Source organism: Aphanomyces astaci, assembly GCF_000520075.1.
Source record: "Aphanomyces astaci strain APO3 unplaced genomic scaffold supercont1.11, whole genome shotgun sequence".
NCBI classification, from domain to species: Eukaryota; Oomycota; class Saprolegniomycetes; order Saprolegniales; family Verrucalvaceae; genus Aphanomyces; species Aphanomyces astaci.
Genome location: NW_009798274.1, coordinates 727,986 through 747,899, shown reverse-complemented (window position 1 = coordinate 747,899; position 19,914 = coordinate 727,986). Strand labels below are relative to the sequence as shown.

Sequence of the window (19,914 nt, the reverse complement as noted above, 5' to 3'; positions counted from 1 at the left end):
CTATTAATACTGGTAGTACTTAGTACATACAGTAGTAGATGCGATTGCGCAGTACTACTACGATGATTTCCAAAGTTGTCCTTTGAAGTGTACAAATGTGTACCGTTGAATGTGTGAAAACGTGTACTACGTAGGATTAAAAATTTAAAAAGATCAGCAAATGCCCTCGGCCAAACTCTCTTCCGACAACAACCGGCCCCGTTGGCTTGCTTTCCCCAGCGGCGACGGCGGCGGTATCAACCGTCTCGACGGCAGGGGCGACACCACCGTCTGACGCGGCAGCAACGACGAAGACGGCGGAGGGTAGCTAGAAAACGACAGCGGCGGGTGGTGGTGGTGGTGGCTCGACGACGAATGACTCGTCAGGTTCTGCAGACTGGACGCCATCGCAGGTTGGTGGCGCGGGTGGGTAACCATCGTCTGGTACGCGGCGTACCAGTCGTCCCCGAGCTCGAGGGCCAGCGCCAGCAGAATCTCCTGGCCGGCCCATTCGCGATGCGCCGCGAACGACGGCAGCTTGACCACGGCGTGGATGTTGAGCATGAGGAACGGCAGGCATGCCCGACGGAGGCCGTCAGCGTTGCACTCGTTCGAGAGGCAGAGCAGCTCCACCACGTTGCAGACGGCGATGCGGTCGGCTAAAAACTTTTCAATGCGCACCCGCAGCTCCACCACTTGGTAGAACGCGGCTGCCCGCAGCAAATCTTGGGCCGACACGTCGTCAATCACGAGTTTACCAGTGTACTATACATACACGACAAATGCCCAGTGAGGTCTCGGGTATATATATATATATCGACACGGTGGTAGGAACCGTTTAATAGGAATATTATATCATATCAATGGTAGAAAGATTTGAATAGATATATAAACACAAATATATATATATATCATAACTAGAGCAAAGTGATGTTTCAAGGGCGGCAAAATGTCACGTACGAGAAAGCGCAAGATCATGGAAAACACGTTATACGTGCAATTGTCGATCTCAATCACGCGCTTCGTGGGGGTGGCCGACGCTGACGACCCAAACTACCAAACAAGTTGTTAGAAATATATATAGGAATGGTAATATATATATATATATCGAATGCTCAGCGTTCAATCACTGGCAAATAAATATCGAGATGCAATACCATGTTCTTAAAGTACGCGTTGCGCACAAACAGCACAATCTTGTGCGCGTTGATGGGGGCAATGTGCCCCTTGACGAGGAACTGGATGTCCGACAGCGTCGACAGCGTCAGCAGCTCCTCGTGGTCGTCCACCGTGTACGGCGGCACTTGGATCTCGGTCGGGGGGTCGTAGTCGACGGGGATCACGCGGAGGACGGCGTGAGCGGCGGCGCATCGGTCGAACGCATGGGCGCTCTTGAGCATGACAAATAGCACGTCCAGAAGCCCTTCCTTGAGCAGACTCGTCACTTCCCGCGGCTCCATCATGTGCACAAACGTAATCAAAATGTTGGCCTTGAGCGGGCCTACATATCAAACCACCTATATATATATATATATATATATATATATACAAAGCGTGATTACCGTCGGCAGCGTCCGCAGACACGCGGGACACCGAGTGCAGCATCTGGCGAAAGTCGTCGCGGTTCAGTTGCTTCCAAATGTTTCGCAGCGCCGACAAGCACACCCGCCACGTGTCCGTCGTTTGGTCCATCTCGAGCATGTGCAGCACCGCCCCCTCCAGCACCATTTGCAGCGCGCTGGCCGTGTCCTCGCTCAGCGCCAGGAGCGTCCCAGCCGCATGAAACGAAATCTCGTCGTCTTGTTCGTGCAGAGCCTTGAGAAGGATGGGCACGCCGCTGCACCGCGTGATCAGCTCGTGGTTGGATGGGTTCACCATGAGCGATTCGAGCGCTTTGATCGCCTTGTGGCACGTCATGGGGGCATGCATGAGCTCCAGCAGGGCCGGGATCGAGCTCTGGACACATGCGTCGCACAGCCGCGCGGGATGTTCGAGGCCCTGGACCACCGCCCTCGACTGGGAGCAGTCGCCGCACACGACGACCCCGCATTCCTACGCGGCGCCACCATTGTCATTCAAAACAGATGCAAAATCAATAAAAATATATCGAGCCAAAAGGAACCCGTTACGATACGAGGCCAACACGGGGGGGCGTGCGTACCCGGCAGTGGTGCCGCCGACGCAAAAAGTTGAATGGCGCGTCGCAGCACGCACACATCGTGGCCTCGCGGTCCTCCCCCCATGGCTTGATAAACTTCCACTGGAGCAAGTCGCCGGCGCTGTCGACGACGGTGGTCTTCACGTCGCGGAACGACAGCCCCAGCACGTCCACGAGGCGGTCGCTCAAGTACGGAGACGGCTTCGTGGCGTCAGCGTCGTCCCCGTACAGCGACACGCCTACTTGACCTAACTGCAGCGCAAACGACGACAGCCTCGCGACCCAGTTGGGCAGCCCCACTTGGAACGGCAGCGCCCGCCCAGAGTACCCGTTCGAGCGCAACATGTCGACAATCTCCCGCAGCCACACGGTTCGATTCACACAAATGTATCGGCCTCGGGCGTCTGGGTGCTCCAGCGCCAACACGTGGGCCAGCGCGCAGTCACGGACGTCTGTCAAAGCCCAATCTAGTGCCACAAATGTCACTATACCGAGGGAAAAATGGGGGGGGTATGTATATGACGTACTCAAATCCACAATAGCATTGTAGTGGCCAGTGATCAAGTCGTATACGATTTGGTTGCCGCTGGGAATAGTGCGGGGGGTGCACACGGACGGCCCCATCAACGCGCCAGACTAGGCAGAGCGTAGCTCAAGCGACAGTCAAGAGAGAGAGAGGGGGGGGGGTCGGACGTACACAGATCGTGACCATGTTGAGCTTGGGCTCTTGCTCCACGAGCTGCCACGCCTTCTCTTCAGCTAGCTTGAGCCCCAAAAAGTGCGGATTGCGCTCCATCGAAGACACCATGTTCCAGCACAGATCGTTCACCACGTCACTCGCGTCCACGTGGTCGCTCAGCGCCGCCACCGACGACGACAGCACGATCTACGAAGTCAACAGGATGACTAGTCGTCCTCGGGACGAGGGTACGTACGTACCTTTTTGATGCGCGCTCGAACGCACGCCTTGATAAAGTTGGTCATGACAGGGACGATGCAGTGCATGCGGCTGCTCACTGGGTGCACGCCAGGCTCCTACAAGACAGACAGCATGAAGACACATGGCAGGGTGATGCACGGACTACCTTGGCTTCGGACAGGGGGTCCCGCACCGCGCACGACGACGGCGTGCCCGTGTGGATCACATATTCGCATCCTTCCACCGCAAGATCGCACGATTCCGGTGTCAACAGCGACGTTTCCACGACCATCAACTGCGTCGACGCACGGGGCAAGTCGACGAGCCGACTCACGTCGTCGTTTCGACTCTGCACCGTCCCGCGAACTTTGTAGCCGCGTTGGAGCAGCTCCGTCACAATCCATGCACCGAGGAACCCATCGATGCCCGTCACACAGATCGGCATCTTCATGCGCGACGCGTGGAGGTACGGGTGCGTCACGGACGATGCATTGGTGGACGACGATTCGACGACTTTGAACTGAAGCGCGTTCCACACGCTCAGGTACATGGTGGACTCCTCCGCAATGGTGACGCCATTTCCACCTGGCACTCGGCGTTGGGGTTGCTGGTCTTTCGCCCGGCTCGCCAACTTGATGGTGTTATTACTGTCAAAGGGCATGCCGGTGGTTGGGGATGTCGAGCTGTTGTTCTTGGACCGGCGCTTCCGTCCTACGGTTGCGCCACCATTCCCATCGACAAACTGGTCTCTCTTCTTCTGTTCTACGCGGAAGGCAGTGCTAGGCGACGCAGCATCACCATGCTGTGGCCCGAACAACATCGTAAGTGCACTATGCGCTTGATGCGGAAGGCAGTTTTGAGGTTGTTGAACCCGATGGCTTTTTTCTTGTATTGGCCTTTGTATGGGCAATTTATTAAACACTTGGTCGAAACGGTGCTACCGGTCATACAAAACTCCATATAATTTTATTTCAAGACCAGAGAAGATCCACCCAACTGAGCTATTTTTGCTCGCCGTGTTATCCGGATGTTTCCGTTCTTTATTTGTCGCGCCACGCCGCTTCCTTTGTTTTACAGGTGTTTGTTTTATATGGAGCGATGGACAGTATCCGGATGACACATGCATTTTGGCTGTGCATTTCACTCGGCTAGAACGGGCGGCGTCGTCCAAGATCATGCTGTTCGGACCTCAAGTTGTCGGCAACCCTGCCGCGACGGCGACAACCACACAGACGAAGAAGGCAGCACTGTCCTCTTCCACGTCGATAGATGAAGGTGGGATAGATAAGAAGAAGAAGAAGCGGTCGAAAGCGGCCAAGAAATCCAACGACGTTGACGCCTCCAGCACCACGTCCGCATCGACCAGTAGGCGTGACCGATCCAAGAAGAAATTGGCCCGGCCTCTAAATGTGTCCCCGCACGTGGACATGTCGTGCATGTACGCCACCGTGTGGAAGGGGCTCAAGTACCTTCGCAAGACGACGACCGGTACCCTCCACAAACCCATTTGCGTGACCGGCGTCGACGGATTCCTCGCCGCTTGGATCGTCGAGAAACTGCTCGTCAAGGGGTACAAAGTTCGCGGTACCGTCCAGAACAAGAACGACGACATCTCCAAGCTGTACGACCTTCCGTCGGCCAAGAAGCACTTGACCATCGTCGAGACGTCGCTGCTCACGGCGCAGTCGTGCGACTTGGCCGTCGACGGCTGTGATTTTGTCATCCACACTGGCACACCCACGTCTTGTTCCGTGCGGGACCCGTTCTCCGAGAAGCAGGTACGTCTTCACATCCGTCCATGTTTCGACGACCTGCCTCCATCCATTCCGTCGTCCATGGCTTCATGCGGTGTCGTGCGTAGGAGCCGGGGGTGTACAGTATCAGCAGCCGCGTGCACTGCATCGTCCCCATGATGAACAACTTCATCACAGCGTGTGTGCGCGCCAAAGTGAAGCGGGTACGTCGGTCCACATGTTGTTGCATGACTCACGGGGGGGTTTCGGGGGTAGGTGGTGCTCACGTCGTCGATCGCGGCGATGGCGGACAGCGTGGACGCGCAGTCGCAAGTGACGGACCTGAGCTGGAACGTCACGTCGTCGTTGGATCGAAACCCTCACTTTCTCAGCTTGAAATTGGCCGAAGAGGCGGCTTGGCAGCTCGTCAAGAACGAGTCCATGGAGCTAGTGACCATCAACGTACAGCCCTTTCTTTCTTCTACTTCTCCATCTACTTCTCCATCTACTACATCCTCACGAGCATGCGTAGCCCGGCATGTTGATCGGTCCATCGCTGTGTAATTCCAAGATTTCGCCCGGTACCCAAGTCATATACGACCTCATCGTGGGCCATTACTCGGCCTTGGTGGATCTGAGTACGAAGTCTCGTTGATATACACGGCGTTGCTGACACATACTTGGTTAGATTTCGCCATGGCGGACGTCCGGGACTGCGCTGCCGCGCATGTGCTAGCGCTAGAACACATGGACGCGCGCGGGCGGTACATTTGCGTGCACCGCACCGTGTGGCTTCGCGAGATGGTTCAAATTCTGAGCCGCAACGGCAACAGCGGGCGGGCGCTACCCCTGCAGGTAGGAGACGGTGGAGCCTTCGTCAAGTTAGTACGTGTGTATGCGTACTGATCGTCGATAGGTGGTGCTGCCCCACTGGGTGGCCAACTTTGGGTACGCGCTCCAGCTGGGGCAAGTGGGGGTGTCGCTGTACGCCGAACCGGACGCGACGTCGTCGGGGCCCCCCGCGTCGCCCTATTCGCACGACAAGCTCCTGGACGTGTTCAAGTTTAACGACCAGACGGCGTTTCGAAGCGTGGACGACACCGTGGTCGACTCGGCCAAGGACCTGCTCAAGTGGCATCTTATTAAGCCCTGGCACGAAGATCACTCGGTCACGGCGTGTGTGTGCTGCGGTACTCCCTTTGGCGTACTCTTTCGCAAGCATCACTGCCGGGTACACATCCTTCTTGTAATAACTAGTACATCATGGCGATGGATCGTGCGTAGGAATGCGGCCGCATCGTGTGCAATGCGTGCTCGCTGTCCCGCGCGGTGGTCGAAGGCTTTGACGACAAGCAGCGCTTCTGCGACGGCTGCGTGTTGTCGGCGGTCCCGGCGCTCTTGGCCGGCCTCGCCGACCCGCATCGTGACGTGGCCGTTCATTGCAAAGCGGTGGTGGTGCTGGAATCGTTGATGGAAAACCAAAAGAACCACGAACTGCTCGCGCGCGGGGGCGGCATCCCCATCTTGTTGCAGGCGCTGCATGCCACCGACGACATTGTCGCGGTCAACGCCGCCGGCGCACTCCACAAACTGTCCCAGCGTCTGCCCACGGCGCTCCAACTGGTGCTCGAAGGTCAGATATATATATATATATATTGTGCCTTTCACCCCAATGTTTGAACTTGTCTATCATTTCGCCATATAGCATTCGAATCCATTTGATCTCGTTTAAGCTGGTACAAACTATACTATACAACGATTAGTATGTATGTGGTTTTGCCCAATGCGGAGGGGTCAAACGTTTGGATTGGCAGAAATTCGACATGACGTGATTTGATTGGCTCAGGCGTTCTTGAATCCATTCTCGCAACACATTCGATTGTTTTGCAGAGGGCTCCAGAGTTTCGAATCGATTTTAACAATAAATATATATATCATCTCACGTATTGTGATTCCGACTACCTCGGCACTATATATATATAAATATATATAATCTCACGTATTGCGATTCCGACTACCACAGGCACGGTGCTGCACATGCTCGAGATGGAGGAAGGGTCTGCGGCATGGCGGGTTTGTTTGCTGGCGCTCAAAAACTTTTGGGGATACGTGGCCCGTCGCGACTTCAAGACGATGCTGATCGCGTCCGTGCGCGTGACCCCCGACACGGCGTCCGGTACTACCTCGTTTGAGGACACCTCGTGTGTGTGAAAGGACAACTCAAGGATGTGCCTGATGTAGGCACGTTTCGGGGCAACGTGATGCTGAGTTTGGTGCACTTGCTGGACCCGTCCGAGTGGCTAAAGCTCATTCCCGAGGGTCTGATCCCGCTGCTCTTGGATTTGCTGCACGACGACTCCGAGTACGCGCACCGGACGGTCGCGCACGCCATCAAGCACATGCTGCCGACGTCGTACCGCCCGACGATCGACGTGGACGTGCCGTCGCTTCGGGAAACGTACGACCGGGATAAGGAAGCCATCGACGTGTGGTTTGTGGTGGGCGCGCACAAGATTGCCGCCAATCGCGTGGTGCTGAGTGTCCAGAATCCCTTTTTCAAACGTCTGGTACGCTGTCCTCTGTTGTTGTATATATATATATATAACGATACGAATCGTTGTATATATATTGGTGTAGTTGGGGACGTTTCCAAAACACGTCGAAGTGTCGGACGTCAACAACCACACGTTTTCGCTTCTGATTCACTTTTTGTACACGGAAGAAGTGGCGATCGACTTGCACAATGCCGTCGACCTGCTCGTGGCGGCGGCGCTGTACCACGTCCCCGAGCTCCAAAAGCGCGTCGAGCGCTTCCTCGTCGACGAAATCACGGCCCACAACGCGATGGGCCTGTGGGCCGTGGCCCACAAGTGCCTCGCCACGGACCTCGAGACTGCGTGCGTGGCGTTCATCCTGCGCAACATCTGCGCGGTGGCCGCCACGGAGGGCTTCACCGCCCACCACCGGTCGCGGGTCACGACGGACGTGGTCGCGGCGCTGTGCCGCGTCTTGGGGCCTCCGTGGTCGGTTTCTTTCAACGCGATGGCGCCCAAGGACCTGCGCGGTCTGGCGGCGCTCGCCGACGTGGCGACCTTGCCCGATGACGACGGAAAGTCTGCGAACGATGTACACTCGGAGTGGTCGTCGGTCACGGACGAGTTGGCCGAAGGGATATGCTAGCTAACGTTATTTATCGCATGTGAACGATCGATCGATGATGGCGCGAGTGCCGAGTAGTAGGATTTGATGGAACATGTGACAGCGTAGCTAGCAGCGACTCACGTGAGAGTGCAGCTTTAGGTGCTTTGTTTGCACACCCACTTCATTCTGTCACAAAAGTAGAGAGAGACTAGCAGAGTCCAATGATAGCAACTGCATACAGCGGGGTTTCGCTATTAACCACCAGCGTGATGGTGTGTTTTACATTGTCGCATGTTTGGCAATTGCCATTTGTCCAGTCTATTTAGAGTGGAAATTGGATCGTCTCGGCCGTAACGTTAATATCGCTTGCCTCCAACCCTGTCACAAACAATAGTCACGATGAAAACGATAGGTTCAAACTCGAGAGTGTGTGTTGTCGTACGTCGTTGGTACACTTTGACGTAGTCGACGACCATGCGCTGGGGAAAGGTTGTGGCGGCAGTGGGGTCGCCTGGCCATGTGCCCCCGACAGCGAAGTTCAAAATGATGTAGAACGGCTTGGAGGGCAGGAAGAAGGACGCCGGCTTGCGGCATCCCGACTTTGGAGGCAGGCGGTAAAACTCTTGGCCGTCCATGAACCATTGGATAGACGTGGGGGTCCACACGACTACAGTAGTAGTAGTATAAAGCCATCGAAAGAAGAGATGTCACTGCAACATTCGTTCGATACAGCATGCTGTGAATGTTACCTGAATACTCGTGAAACGCATATGACAACGAGTCGTCGTTTTGGGAAGCCCCCGTGGGGCCGCACACGGCGGGGTCGTCGTGAAGGTTGGCATTGCAAGCCCCTCCAAAATGGTAGTTGCCTACCACCACCACATTGTTATTCGCACCAACTGGCCACAACTGCACTTTGCCGTAATGTTTGGCTACCGTAGATCGTCTGGGGGGTCTGCCCCACGTACTCAACGATATCGATCTCGCCATCCATGGGCCAGCATCGCCCGCCCTTTGGCATGAGCCTACATATAGTCGTGTGACGTCATAGTCATATTGTGTATAACGCTGTGATTACCAGAACGCAGGCCACATGCCAGCGCCTCGGGGGAGTTGGATGCGAGCTTCAAATTTGCCGTAGCGTTGGCTAAACGAATGGGCCGTGTCGAGCTTGGCCGATCGGTAGCGCCGCGTGCCGGATGCTTCGGAAACATGCGTCAGGTTGGACGCTTCGAGGACAAGGTGGCCGTTCTGGACGTACGCTTGGTCCCGGAGGTACACTTGCTTTTCGTCGTTGTGGGCGCAGTCACGGTGGGTGGAGCAGTCGTGATGGACGTGCCACTTGGCCAGATCCAGGCGATCAAAGTGCTCTTCAAACGTCAATTCCCATTCCGACGCATTCAAGCCGCCGGCAAAACTGGACACGACGGTCGTATCATTCGTGGTGATGGCGGTGGCATTCGCGGTGTCTTGAATGTCCGAGGCAGAGATACTACCCCCAATGATACTTGAAGCAACGAGCCACACCCACAATTCGAACATGTCCCCGAGATTATTGAACAATGACCTTTAGAAGTCTTAAGGAGGAGTTGGTGTGGTTGGTCGCGATGGTGTTCACATCCCCAGCCGAAACACGTCCGTCCTATCCACACACTAGCACACGGTTGGCCACGTACGTTTGTCAATGCGCAATCGGTCGTAACGCTCGTTAATCGGGGCGTGCGACTACCCGCCACATTGTCACGAATCAAACCGTTTCAGTATGATTCGTAAGGTCGCGTAACTGGTGACGGTTTCAGAAACACTTAGGGTTTTGACAACGTGGGGACGCGACCTGCACATGCCTCGACAAGCCATGATGGACGTACCAGGTGGAGGGACCGACGCAAATGAGAAGTTCATTCAAACGCTCATGGTCATCACGAGGTAGACCATCATCCCCCCCCATCGTTCTTCCACGTTCACATCGCCTCATGGGCAGCGTTTTGTCCATGACGGGCTGCGTCTTCATCATCACAAGCTACATGTGGAAACAGTATACCCACGACAAGCGCGACTTCACGGCCAAGATGGTGCTCGTCATGTCCATCATCGATTTTCTAGACGCAGGATTCAAGCTGTTTGGAACGCTCGGGTACACGCGACCTTGGCTGTGCAATGTCCAGGGCTTTGTTATGAACGCGGCGGGCGTGTCTGGTGCGATACAGTACATACACATCCTCCATCAACACTGGCAATCGTTCATTTGTTGGTTCTCCATTCGTCTTTGCCTTGTACACACAGTGCATTGAACCCCCTCGTTTTTGCAGGTGTGACGTGGCTGGCGTGCATGGCGTTCACGTGGTACCGCTGGATTGTCCGACGCGACGACGACCAACGGCTCCACCGGTGGTTTCGAACGTTTTGCGTCGTCAGCTTCGTGCCGTCGGCCGTCGAGTCGTTGTACTTGGTGGCGGCAGACAAGTACGGTCCCGCGGGGTTTTACTGCTGGATCGGGGACGCGTACGGCACCTCACGCATCTACTTTTTCTTCACGTGGGTGTTCGCCGCCGCCGCGGGCATCATGACGCTGGCTTTCCTCGTCGGCCTGGACGTGTACAAGCGCCAGAAATCGTACGGCGCTCCTTTATCCTTATATCGTGACACGGACGTACGACGTAGGCAAGACAACCAAGAAGCGGCGAGGGCGTCGTCGCTCATTTTTAGCAAGTTGTCGGCATATGTGGGCATTTTTGTCGTCGTGTGGGGACCGTGCATTGTCAACCGACGTACGTCCTGCCCCCCCTGTTCCACCCTCACTCTTGTGTGTTGCGCGCAGTGGTTCAGTTCTTTCGAGGCGAATCCATCTACGAGCTGTTTGTCGTGCACATTTCGTTTAACAATTCCCAAGGCAAGTACCTTCCTCGTTATACCATTATGATTGGATACCTCTTCCATCGTCCACATGGTGAGACCTTGCTACACTGACGATGCCTCTATTCTATTTGATAGGACTGCTGAATGCGATAGTGTACGGGGGGGTCGTGCAAGCGGTGCGCCGGTTGGTTTTTGGCGTCGACACACGAGGCAGCGGCACTCGCATGACCAACAACTGCAGCGAATTGTCCACCTCGTTCATCAGGGACGACGTGCCCGGTGTAACCATCTCGGTTTTTGCAACTACGTTTAACCTTGGCGAAGGCAACGCCCCGGACGACATGGTTCGTCTACTCTCCCCCCCCATCATCATGCATACTGTCTACAATAGGCGCAGTGGATTCCCCTTGGCCACGACGTGTATGTGATTGGGGTGCAGGAGTGCTTGCACTTGACCGAACTGCGCGCGGCCGTCAAAGGGTTCCTCGAGCGCTGCACCCACACAACGTTTGCCGAGTACAGCCGCGATATCGGATCCAAGAACACCGTGTTGGGGTACCACGGGTTCATTGGGATCGCAGTGTTTGTGCCCGAGACGGACGTGGACAATGGCAACTTTTACATGCCGACTCCGTCGACGTCCGAAGTATGCGTTTGTCGAGGGCTATATAAGTGACTAAACTTGAATAGGTGAATTGCGGCAAGACGCTCAACTTTCGAACGTCCAACAAGGGCGGCGTCGGGTTTGCGTTTCGGTACTTGGACACGTCGATTGCCGTCGTGTCGTGCCACCTGTCGTCCGACTCGAAGGTAGTAGTAGGACTCACTAGTTAAAGTGATAACGTCACATATCATCGGTTCGTACGAACGACAGGGTAAGTCCAACATGGAGCGGCGCAACGAAGACGCGACGCTCATTTGGCAGTCGCTCCACCTCAGTGGGGACGCCATGGGCGTCGAGTTTCCGTCGCTCCACCACCACACGATCGTCATGGGGGACCTCAACTACCGCCTCACGCGGTTCCACGCATCCCCCCACGAGGTCGTGGACCTCGTCGCACACGCCCTGTCCCAGAAAAAGTGGCCGCTCCAGCAACGGCTTTCGGCCCAGTCGCCACCGGATTCTTCTGGGATGACCATCTTGTCGTCGTTCCCCCCGGTGCCCCAGCTCCCGTTGGCGGGCTCCCCGTCCAGCGTGTCGTCCAGCCACCACCACCTCTCGTCGACACCGCCCGATCGACGGACCCGCTTCCACCGACGGACGGTGGGGGCTTGGACCCCCGTGCTCAAGCACGACGAACTGCTCATGTGCATGGAGGATGGCTTGGTAACATCCATTGGGAGTCGAGATATGGCATGACATGTTGTCGCAGGCATTTGCCGGGTTTGACGAGGCCGTGATCACGTTTCCCCCGACGTTTCGGCGCCTGCGACATACGTCTTTGCTCACGTCATGTGATGTGGCGTCGGCCTATTCGTTGGAAGCGGCCAACGGCGGCGGCCCCCGCGTGCCTTCGTACACTGACCGCATCTTGTATCACTCGCTGGCGGATGTCGAGGTACGAGGCTCGACGACCAACGAATGCATCATGTCCTACACCGTCCTGTCGTTGATGATAGGGCGACCTGGAATGCACCGAGTATCGATGCCATGAAAGCATCGACGTGTCCGACCACAAGCCAGTGAGCTGTGTGTTTCACATCACGACCAAGGCACATCGCTTCCCGCTCCCATCGCCGCCGCCGCCGCATGCGCTGGACGGAACGGCCATGGTGGAAGAGGACGACCGTGTGCGCGACGTGGTGCTGGAAGTGCCTGACGATGGAGATCGGCACTGGCTCGACCGGGCCTCCATGACGGCAAGCAGTTGTGCATGCTGTGCATGCTGGCTTAGTGATGAGATTTGTGCTTATGGAGTGAGTATATGTTGCAGGGTGTACAAGGAGTCCGGGAATGCATCATCGTGCTCAACCAACTGCGATGGATGCCGACAAAGAAGCCGTCGGACGTTCGCCGCGGCAGTAGCGATGACATTCTGTCGCAGAAATGGGATGACCCGAAGCAATGTAAGTTGACATCATGTGGACCCCCATGCGTCTCGTGACACGATAAGTAGATGCAGACATTGAGTTATGCACGTTGTTTCCATTGCCCTTGGAAGATATCTTTGCGGAGCAGCGAAAGGTAACACAACTCTCATGGATGGCGTGCGAACGACGTGCATCGTAGCTGCATCAATTGGCCGCGTCATGGCGTATGGGACTAGTCGGCGGGTCGTCAGCGGACGGGCGCTCCAAGTACCTGAATCATATGCGGGTGCCCTGGATGTCAGTGCGCGAGAAAGGAGTCGTCCATCGATGTTTCGCGCAGGCCAAGCGGCATATGCACATTGCGCTCGACATTCGCGGCCCCACCATGAGCCTCGGTCAGTGTGCGCTTAGCTTAGATGCGGCTTTCGTGAAGCTCAATGTCCACATGCCGTTTGAGGAGGCGCTGTCCACAGGCGGGATCAAGGCGGGCGTACTCAAGGGACGAGTCATGTTTTGCATGGTGTGACCAGGCATCAAGTTTTTTGTAACAGAGGTGTATCCGGATATTGGCTTTGCACGGTATTTAATTACGGAAGTGGAGGGGAATGACGACATGTATAATACAGTAGTATTATTTTACTGTAATTGTGGAATTTCTTCAACTTATCCGGATAATTCCACTTGTTACCCTTATCACATTGTGGCTCGCAGTTTAGTCTACCAAAAGTGCCGATAAGCTTGTTGGCGTAGACTCCTGCGTCCGCCGACCGATTCCCCACGGACACGAACATGGCATCCTCACATGGAGAATCACCAGCTGACGCCAAGGTCTCAATCGAACTGACGAAGTACGCAGTTCCCTTGAACCAAGGGACAGCGTCACCGGCCTCCTCGCGTCCCAACGGTGCAACCCAAGCCCATGCGGTGGTGAACCCACTCTTCGCCCAGCAAGCTCCCACCGAGAAACGGTATATCGTGGAAACGACAACCTTCTTGTCGCGACTCCATGCATCTGACTTGTGTCTAGGCTAACAAGCTTCCCGCAACCTGGCATGGTGTCCAATGTCGAGGTACGTGGATACCCGGCTGTGTCGCTGTATGATCGTAAATGTACGTCTACACGACACTAACGCATAACGATCCATAGGAACTCTTCTCCGACGGATCGCGGCACCCTGCATCTACCGCGCGACCGTCTCCTACGGCCCATGTCCTTCCATCAGTACCCGGTTTGCCGTTGACAGTCCCCAAGGCGGCGGCGGCGACATCGCCCCCCGCGACGACGCAAAACTGGATGCCTGATAAAGTCTGCAAGGTTGTGTGTTCCTCCATGTGGCATGTATATAATATATATTGTCCTCACGAGGATGTAGGTGTGCTCGGACTGCGGCGAGTCATTCAACATCTTCCGGCGGCGACACCACTGCCGTGCGTGCGGCGGTATCTTTTGCCATTCGTGCAGTCCATACGCGGCGGAAGCCATCGAGCAGGGCGTCAAGACCCACGTCCGCAACTGCAAGCGGTGCCACCAGCGCACGACATTGACCAACCAGAACGTGACGGAGGTAGCCGCGGACTTTCCGCCGGGGCTGATGAGTCCACTCGTGAGCCAAACCGTGTTTGATTACGGCAACATTGCTGGCTTTGACCTCGAGTTGGACGTCGGAACGTTGTCCGACGGCGTCGCAGATGCCGCGACCGTTCGCACTAACTCGCTGTACCAGCACTTGTCCCGACGTCCGAGTTTCGAACTTGCGTCGGCGCTCAAAGCCATCCACGACGCAGAAGAGCACTTGGACAAGTCGTCGTCGTCGATGCTTGAAATCGTCGACGAAGACGGCGAAGGCGGACGGAGCAGCAGCATCGGGTACCCGGACGAGTACCACCACCACCGGTACCCCGACTGCTGCCACTCGCCGCCGCCGCTGTCGTCGACCAAGTCCAAGGCGAGTTCTGCGCGACCAAGCTTTACCGACGGAACAATCGATGGCCACCAGTGGCCCTTGAGTGACCACACGCCGCCATTCGATCCGGCGACGCCGCTCGAAGCCCACCAGGTACACTCGCTCGCATTGTCCACTTCATATAGAAGGCCATATATATATGTGTGTGTTTGCCCTCGATTAAACTAGTGCATGTGTGTACTTTCTATAGATGGCCAGTCGACGGCAAATTCGTAAGCTGCTGGCTCGGGCGTTGGAAGACACGATGGGCACCCTCCTGCCGGACGCGGCCGACCGCCGCGCGGTGCTGGGGGAGCTGGAGCGCCTCGTGGAAGACACGACGGCGCTGCTGGTGCGGGCCACGTACAGCCGGAACGCGGTGGACGGGATGTTCAACCACCAAGACCTTCTCCACGTCAAGACGATTGCAGAAGTCCCCGACGACGACACCGCACCAACTTCATCTTCATTGGTCCACGGCCAAGTGATTCACGGCATCGTGTGTCGAAAGAACGTGAGCCACAAGAAGGCGCCGCGGTGGCTGGAGCACCCGCGCGTGCTGCTGCTGGGCGGCAGCATCGTCACGGACCGTGAGTCGGCGAAACTGACCAAGTTTGAGGACCTGATCAACGACGAGGCCGCGTACGCGCAGCAGCTGGTGGACAAGATCCTGTCGCTGAATCCGACCGTCGTGTTTGTCGAGCACAGCGTGTCGCGGCTGGCGCAGGACCAGCTGCAGCAGCACAACATTGCGCTGGTGCTCAAGGTCAAGGGCACGACGCTCCAGCGGCTGGCGCGGCTCACGCGGGCCACCATGGTGCCGTCCATCGATGCCATGCGACCAGAGGACACGAGTGTGCTCGGCACGTCGTGCCGGTCGTTTGCGGTTGTCCCTACCAAAGTCGTCGACCCGGTACGTAATGTGTATGTCATTACATCATGTTTGTGTACATAACATGGATGCACAAGAATGCTTGCATGTGCGAAATCCCATCGATTTGGCATGTATATATATCTATATATATAGAGGAATATATATATATATATATATGCTGATGTGTGTGTGTGTGTGTGTGGATGGTAGACAAAGGAGGCGGGAGGTTGGAAACGAGATTCGATTTTGATCGTGGATGGCTGCGATGCGTCGGCGGGGTGCACGATCTTATTGAAAGGTCCCAACAAAGCCGTGCTGCGGGCACTCAAGGCGCTGGTGCTGCAGGTGGCCCCACAAGCGTATGACCTCATGCTTCGCGCGCAAGCCTTGAGCGACCTCGCGTACCCCGTGCCAAGTCTGGACGAGAACGAGAATGCATGGGCTGTCCAAGTGATCAAGTACATGCTCAAGCATCGGGACGAAGTGCACAAGCCAAAGTTCTCGCAGTGCAGTCGCCCGCAGCCGCACAAAGTTGCGTTCTACTCCAAGCACGACAAGGCGTTGGGGTCGTATTTGCAGAAAGAAGGCATCGACTCGTCGACCAAGTGCCAGGTAAGTGCTGTGGATATATATATATATTGGGGGGGAAGAGTATGCAGACACTATTTGTGTGCTTAGATGTATGTGGATGTAGGTGCCAAACTGCAAAGTGCCGTTGATCGAACACTTGGAAGCGTACAGTTTCCTCAACGGCACAGTGCTCATCTCGACCGAGCGAATGCCAGACCTGGCGCGGTCCGAGATCGAGCGGACGGAAGGGCAGCATGCCGCAGACACCCAACCACCGCCGACACCGCAGCCGCCGCCGTCCCACGGCACGTGTGTGGACGACGATGCAAAGGGGCCGACCATCTTCTTTTGGCGGCATTGCCTCGAATGCTCCAGGATGGTCACCCCGCCGCGGTTGCTGCCCGTGTCGACGCTCAAGTTTTCATTTGCCCGATTCTTGGAGACCATTTTCAGAGTCCCGGGGCCGCAAGCGACGTCGTGCCTACTTCGTCCTCGAGTGGGCTCGTCGACTTCTCCGGCGGCCGAAGCGGCACCTGTCGAAGGGAATGACGCGGTCGGAGCCCCCACGGAGGACGACGTGGGCTGTCCCCACGACGGACAAACCCAGCACCTGCTCTACTTTAAGTGTGGGAAACGGGCGATTCGCGTCGAATACATGCAGCACGAACCGTGGTACATCCAGCACGACAATTGTTTGCACTTTGACCAGCGGTGGTATGTCGACCACCAGCGCCAGCAAGCGACGGCGCTCAAGGCCGCCGTGGCCGACCATTTCGCGGCGCTTCTCCGCAAGATCAAGGCGCTGCCAGCCGCCGCCGCTTCTCGAGACGTCATGTGCTTGGAGCTGCTCGTGCGGACGTCGCAGACGGGGTACTTGGCCGACTTGACCTTGTTGGAAGGGCTAGGCGAAGTTTTGGCCGAGTCGGGCGGCGCTACGTTTGTGGTAGGGATGATATATATCATTTTCCAAAAGTGAGATATCGTTTTTACGACATTGCTGCACGGACGGTGGTGTATGTAGGTGGATGCCAACTCGGTGCGCCGGGCGTTCTACCACTCGTGTTGCGAATGGTCGACGATGTTGCACAAGATCACTGCTACGATGTCGGCCAACGCGACGCCCGAGGACACGTCCGATGCCACGACGAGCATGAACGGAGAGGTGGAAGGACCGGTGCCAACCCCCGCCAGAGTGCCGTCGGTGGTCGGCGAGCTGGAAGGCGGCGTGTCGACACTCGAAGCCGAACTTGAACTGCCTCCACTTTCCATCACTGTCAAGGAGCCGACGATGGGCGCTGAGTCGCCGGTGTCGTGGACCACAGCCCTGAGCAACTCGTTGGGGGCGATCCTCCTCGGGGACAAGAAGGATGAACCGATGGCCGATCGGCACCACGACGTGCCCGAGGCGTTCGCGGGGGGCCATCCGTTTCTTCCGGCGGGGGCCCACCACCGCGTCGTGTTTGTATACGACCACCTGCGCTTCTCATACGTGGCGTACGCGCTCAACTCGACAGAGTACGCGGCCGAAGTTGCCGTCCAAGGAGGGATCGCCCCGCAAAGTTCCGTGACGTGGCAGCACCAGGCGGGCGTGGAGGATCGATTGAAGTCGGCCGTCGACACCACCGTGAAGCTCAAGTTTGCGGCCAGTGACGTTGACTTTATGTGCCAAGTGCACTATGCCGTTCAGGTACTATAATACATCCATCATGACACGTTATATACTCCATCATCACACGTTTTATACTTCACCTTGACACGTTATATACTTCACCTTGACACGTTATATACTCCACCATGACACACGTTATATACTCCACCATGACACGTTATATACATCCACCATGACACGTTATATACTCCACCATGACACGTTTTATTTTCCACCATGACACGTTTTATACTCCATCATGACGTTTTATACTCTTGTATAGTTTGAAGCACTGCGCACGTTGTTCTACGGCGATACGGTGGACTTTATCAAGTCGTTGGCTACGAGTGAGCACTGGAGTGCCAAGGGGGGCAAGTCGGGCGCGACGTTTTTCCGTACGGCCGACGATCGGTTTGTGATCAAGTACATTAGCCAAGTGGAGCTACAGGTACAAACTACTTGTGACAACGTTCCAGAAGCGTCTATATGTGACATCGTTGTCGTGTAGAGCTTTCTAGCGTCGGCCGTGTCGTACTTTGCATACATTGCAAAAGTGCACTTTGACGGGGTGGACAGCGTCTTGAGCAAACTCGTGGGGGTGTTTACGGTCACGACGAAGCGGTGGACCGAGCACTTGGTCGTGATGGAAAACGTGTTTTCCAAAGCCACGACCCAAATCGACCACGTGTACGACTTGAAGGGCAGCACGCGCAACCGGTACCTGGACCCGCCCCACGACGTGCTCCTCGACGGCAACTTTCTCGAGCGGCACCTCGGCCTCCCGTGCCCGCTGCACTGTCGATCGTACGATAAGCTCGTCGAAGCCATCCGGAACGACGTGCAGTTTCTCAGTGACAACAACATCATGGACTACTCGCTCGTGATTGGGTACGCGCCCGAGGTCCCGGTTAACGTCGACGACCACGACGGTACCAACCACGACGTGACGACCAACCGCGTGCTCCTCGTCGGTATCATCGACTACCTGCGGCACTTTGACTTTCTCAAGCGCATGGAGAGCGTGGGCAAAAGCGTGACCATGATCGCTGGCCAGGCGGCGCCCACGGTCGTCCAGCCCAAACAATATGCCAAGCGATTTGTGGATGCGCTCGAACAGACGTACTTTATGCCCGTGCCGTCGTTCACAGAACAAGTGTACAAGGCATAGACATACGCCCAAAGACTCGTGGTATACAACAGATGACATGCAATAGATTCCTTGCCTAGATAAGTATGAAGAAGGGGGCTCGTGGTTGAGCTAGTAAGTGTACAGTATGTGTTTAGTTTGAGCGGGAGCCAAGCAAGGACGTTGGAGTCGTGAGAGATGACGACGGGACGTTCGTTGAAGAGCATACGAGACGGAATCAAGGGTGATCTTTCTTCAAAGTGTACCATGTAAGCTCCTTGGCCTTGGTCAGCCGCAACACGAGCTTGTCGTCCTTTTTCTTCAACGTCACCGCCATCACCTCTTCGTACAAGTATTTGATCTTGAACACGAGGTCAGCGCCCGATGGATCGAATTCGCGGATGCGCACGTCCACCGACCGTGCTGACCAGTCCAACGTGATCAAATCATCGGGGTGGGTACCGATCGCCGGCACGTCGATGTATACAGTCGCGCTTTTCTTGCCGTCCGACCACGCGTAGGCGGTGATGGGGCGGTCTGTGGACACTGCAATTGAACTCTCAGATGTGGCAATCAATCGAGGAGCACACTGGCCATCCCATTGATGGTCGTCGGCACCCGAACGTTTCTTGTGCGCGTAGTAGTATGCGTTGGTGCCCTTATCGCGGATATTCGAGTGCAGCGCCGAGATCGGAGCAGCGGTCGTCGTGGACTCGTCGGAACTCATAGGTCACTTGTGTGCTTGAAGAGGAATGTTCAGCTATGGGTGTGACCGACGGATCCAGAGGGCGGAAAAGTTCGCTGAAGAGGCGAAGACGGCCGCTCCTTACTCGGCGAAAAATGAAATGCCAAGTGGCAATAATGTGAAATCCGGAGATTAGAATGATGTAACGTTATCCGGATCTTCCATTCTAGAAATTTCATGCCAGAGTACTA

The 19,914-nt window shown here is 56.0% G+C and overlaps 6 protein-coding genes across 11 annotated transcripts; 3 read left to right on the top strand and 3 right to left on the bottom strand.

The window, feature by feature from the left end:
* Positions 1-110: 110 nt before the first annotated feature.
* Positions 111-3,932, bottom strand: H257_05903 (hypothetical protein). Of its 4 annotated transcripts, XM_009830918.1 has the most exons (9): positions 3,223-3,932; positions 3,077-3,172; positions 2,835-3,023; positions 2,665-2,773; positions 2,141-2,604; positions 1,542-2,031; positions 1,137-1,480; positions 940-1,032; positions 111-744 (listed from the first exon to the last, which is right to left on the bottom strand). In XM_009830918.1, the coding sequence occupies exons 1-9, from the start codon at positions 3,874-3,876 to the stop codon at positions 154-156; spliced, it is 3,030 nt and encodes a 1,009-aa protein (XP_009829220.1). In that variant the 5' UTR covers positions 3,877-3,932; the 3' UTR covers positions 111-153. The 4 variants fall into 4 exon arrangements, with proteins under 4 accessions (XP_009829220.1, XP_009829223.1, XP_009829221.1 ...); XM_009830921.1 differs by having other exon boundaries at positions 1,137-2,031; XM_009830919.1 differs by having other exon boundaries at positions 940-1,480.
* A 219-nt stretch (positions 3,933-4,151) lies between these two features.
* H257_05902 lies at positions 4,152-8,023 on the top strand. 2 transcript variants are annotated; one of them, XM_009830916.1, is made up of 10 exons: positions 4,152-4,834; positions 4,918-5,013; positions 5,066-5,251; positions 5,322-5,427; positions 5,478-5,644; positions 5,706-6,020; positions 6,074-6,422; positions 6,813-6,965; positions 7,031-7,356; positions 7,427-8,023. In XM_009830916.1, the coding sequence occupies exons 1-10, from the start codon at positions 4,232-4,234 to the stop codon at positions 7,967-7,969; spliced, it is 2,844 nt and encodes a 947-aa protein (XP_009829218.1). In that variant the 5' UTR covers positions 4,152-4,231; the 3' UTR covers positions 7,970-8,023. The 2 variants fall into 2 exon arrangements, with proteins under 2 accessions (XP_009829218.1, XP_009829219.1); XM_009830917.1 differs by having other exon boundaries at positions 4,232-4,834; positions 7,031-8,023.
* Positions 8,024-8,252: 229 nt separating this feature from the next.
* Positions 8,253-9,472, bottom strand: H257_05901 (hypothetical protein; the record flags this gene model as incomplete). Its single annotated transcript, XM_009830915.1, has 5 exons — positions 8,253-8,308; positions 8,373-8,597; positions 8,680-8,781; positions 8,867-8,955; positions 9,009-9,472. The coding sequence occupies 5 exons, from the start codon at positions 9,470-9,472 to the stop codon at positions 8,253-8,255; spliced, it is 936 nt and encodes a 311-aa protein (XP_009829217.1).
* Positions 9,473-9,749: 277 nt separating this feature from the next.
* H257_05900 lies at positions 9,750-13,383 on the top strand. 2 transcript variants are annotated; one of them, XM_009830913.1, is made up of 14 exons: positions 9,750-9,856; positions 9,912-10,126; positions 10,240-10,543; positions 10,592-10,698; positions 10,749-10,820; positions 10,922-11,130; positions 11,178-11,432; positions 11,477-11,596; positions 11,661-12,113; positions 12,160-12,345; positions 12,407-12,646; positions 12,721-12,853; positions 12,904-12,971; positions 13,017-13,383. In XM_009830913.1, exons 1-14 carry the CDS (start codon positions 9,771-9,773, stop codon positions 13,341-13,343), a joined length of 2,775 nt encoding a protein of 924 aa, XP_009829215.1. In that variant the 5' UTR covers positions 9,750-9,770; the 3' UTR covers positions 13,344-13,383. The 2 variants fall into 2 exon arrangements, with proteins under 2 accessions (XP_009829215.1, XP_009829216.1); XM_009830914.1 differs by having other exon boundaries at positions 12,904-13,383.
* Positions 13,384-13,523: 140 nt separating this feature from the next.
* Positions 13,524-19,835, top strand: H257_05898 (hypothetical protein). The gene is made up of 10 exons (XM_009830911.1): positions 13,524-13,785; positions 13,845-13,887; positions 13,965-14,132; positions 14,191-14,874; positions 14,972-15,673; positions 15,845-16,246; positions 16,329-17,147; positions 17,226-17,891; positions 18,136-18,300; positions 18,361-19,835. Exons 1-10 carry the CDS (start codon positions 13,607-13,609, stop codon positions 19,018-19,020), a joined length of 4,488 nt encoding a protein of 1,495 aa, XP_009829213.1. The 5' UTR covers positions 13,524-13,606; the 3' UTR covers positions 19,021-19,835.
* H257_05899 (hypothetical protein) lies at positions 19,008-19,821 on the bottom strand. The gene has a single exon (XM_009830912.1). The coding sequence runs from the start codon at positions 19,703-19,705 to the stop codon at positions 19,217-19,219; it is 489 nt and encodes a 162-aa protein (XP_009829214.1). The 5' UTR covers positions 19,706-19,821; the 3' UTR covers positions 19,008-19,216.
* Positions 19,836-19,914: the final 79 nt, after the last annotated feature.